Source organism: Homarus americanus, unplaced genomic scaffold (genome assembly GCF_018991925.1).
Source record: "Homarus americanus isolate GMGI-L3 unplaced genomic scaffold, GMGI_Hamer_2.0 scaffold23483, whole genome shotgun sequence".
NCBI classification, from domain to species: domain Eukaryota; kingdom Metazoa; phylum Arthropoda; class Malacostraca; order Decapoda; family Nephropidae; genus Homarus; species Homarus americanus.
In genome coordinates this window covers 11,313-13,225 of record NW_024734798.1, presented here as the reverse complement: position 1 = coordinate 13,225, position 1,913 = coordinate 11,313, and the positions used below count along the sequence as shown (strand labels likewise).

General features: G+C 62.6%; 1 protein-coding gene across 1 annotated transcript; it reads left to right on the top strand.

Moving 5' to 3' along the window:
- Positions 1-409: 409 nt before the first annotated feature.
- On the top strand, positions 410-1,189 carry LOC121870512 (proline-rich proteoglycan 2-like). Its single transcript, XM_042372352.1, has one exon. The coding sequence runs from the start codon at positions 410-412 to the stop codon at positions 1,187-1,189; it is 780 nt and encodes a 259-aa protein (XP_042228286.1).
- Positions 1,190-1,913: the final 724 nt, after the last annotated feature.

The following is a 1,913-nucleotide window of genomic DNA, read 5'->3' as shown; positions in this document are numbered from 1 at the left end:
GGGCCCATGCCAGGCAGCTCTCATGGGGGCCCATACCCAGGCAGCTCTCAGAGGGGCCCATGCAGGCAGCTCTTATAGAGGCCCCATACCACAGGCAGCTCTCATAGGGCCCATGAGCAGCTCTTATGGGGCCCATACCAGGCAGCTCTTAGAGGGGCCCATGCAGAGCAGCTCTTTAGAGGCCCCATACCACAGGCAGCTCTCATGGGAACCGCTACAGGCAGCTCTTATGGGGAGCCCATGCAGGCAGCTCTCATAGGGAGACCCCATGCCCAGGCAGCTCTCATGGGAGGGGCCCATGCCAAGCAGCTCTCATGGGGAGCCCATGCCCAAGCAGCTCTCATAGAGGGGCCCATACCCAGGCAGCTCTCATGGGGGCCCATACCCAGGCAGCTCATGAGAGGAGCCCATGCCACAGGCTCTCATGGGAACCCATACCCAGGCAGCTCTCATAGGAGGAACCCATGCAAGCAGCTCTCATGGGGAACCCATGCAAGCAGCTCTCATGGGGAGCCCATGCCCAGGCAGCTCTCTAGAGGGCCCATACCCAGGCAGCTCTCAGGGCCCATGCCCAGGCAGCTCTCATGGGGCCCATGCCCAGGCAGCTCTCATGGAGGGGCCCATACTCGGACAACTCATAGAGGGCCCATACCCAGGCAGCTCTTATGGGGAGACCAGACAGGCAGCTCTTATAGAGGAGACCATGCAGACAGCTCTCAGGGCCCATGCAGGCAGCTCTCATAGAGGAGCCCATACCCAGGCAGCTCTTATGGGGAGAGCCCATGCAGGCAGCTCTCATGGGGGCCCATGCCCAGGCAGCTCTCATAGGAGACCATGCCAGGCAGCTCTCATGAGGAGCCCATGCAGGCAGCTCCATGGAGGGCCCATGCCCAGGCAGCTCATGGGAGCCCATGCCCAGGCAGCTCTCATGGGGCCCATACCACAGGCAGCTCTCATAGAGGAGCCCATGCCCAGGCAGCTCATGGGGCCCATGCAGGCAGCTCTCATGGGGCCATGCCAGGCAGCTCTCAGAGGGCCCATACCCAGGCAGCTCTCATTGGGGAGCCCATACCAGGCAGCTCTCATGGGGAGCCATGCAGGCAGCTCATGGGAGCCCATGCCCAGGCAGCTCTTATGGAGGGCCCATACCGGGCAGCTCATGGGGCCCATGCCAGAGCAGCTCTTATAGAGGGAGCCCATCCGCAGGCAGCTCTCATAGAGGGAGCCCATGCAGGCAGCTCTTATAGAGGGCCATACCACAGGCAGCTCTCATAGAGGAGCCCATGCCAGGCAGCTCTCATGGGGAGCCCACTGCCAGGCAGCTCTCATGGGGCCCATGCCGGAGCAGCTCTCATGGGGAGCCCATGCCAGGCAGCTCTCATGGGGCCCATACCCAGGCAGCTCTCATGGGGGCCATGCAGGCAGCTCTCATGGGGGCCCATACCACAGGCAGCTCTCATAGAGCCCATACCACAGGCAGCTCTCATGGGGAGGGCCCATGCCCAGGCAGCTCTGATGGAGGAGACCATGCCAGGCAGCTCTCATGGGGCCATACCCAGGCAGCTCTCATGGGGAGCCCATACCACAGGCAGCTCTCATGGGGGAGACCATGCCCAGGCAGCCTCATGGGAGACCATACCCAGGCAGCTCTCATGGGGAGACCATGCCCAGGCAGCTCTCATAGAGGAGCCCATACTCAGGCAGCAGCTCTCATAGAGGGGCCCATGCCCAGCAGCTCTTATAGGGCCCATACCAGAGCAGCTCTCATAGAGGGAGCCCATACCCAGAGCAGCTCTTATGAGGGCCCATACCACAGGCAGTTCTCATAGAGGGCCCATGCAGGCAGCTCTCATGGGAGCCCATGCCCAGGCAGCTCTCATGGGGCCCATGCAGGCAGCTCTCATGGGGAGACC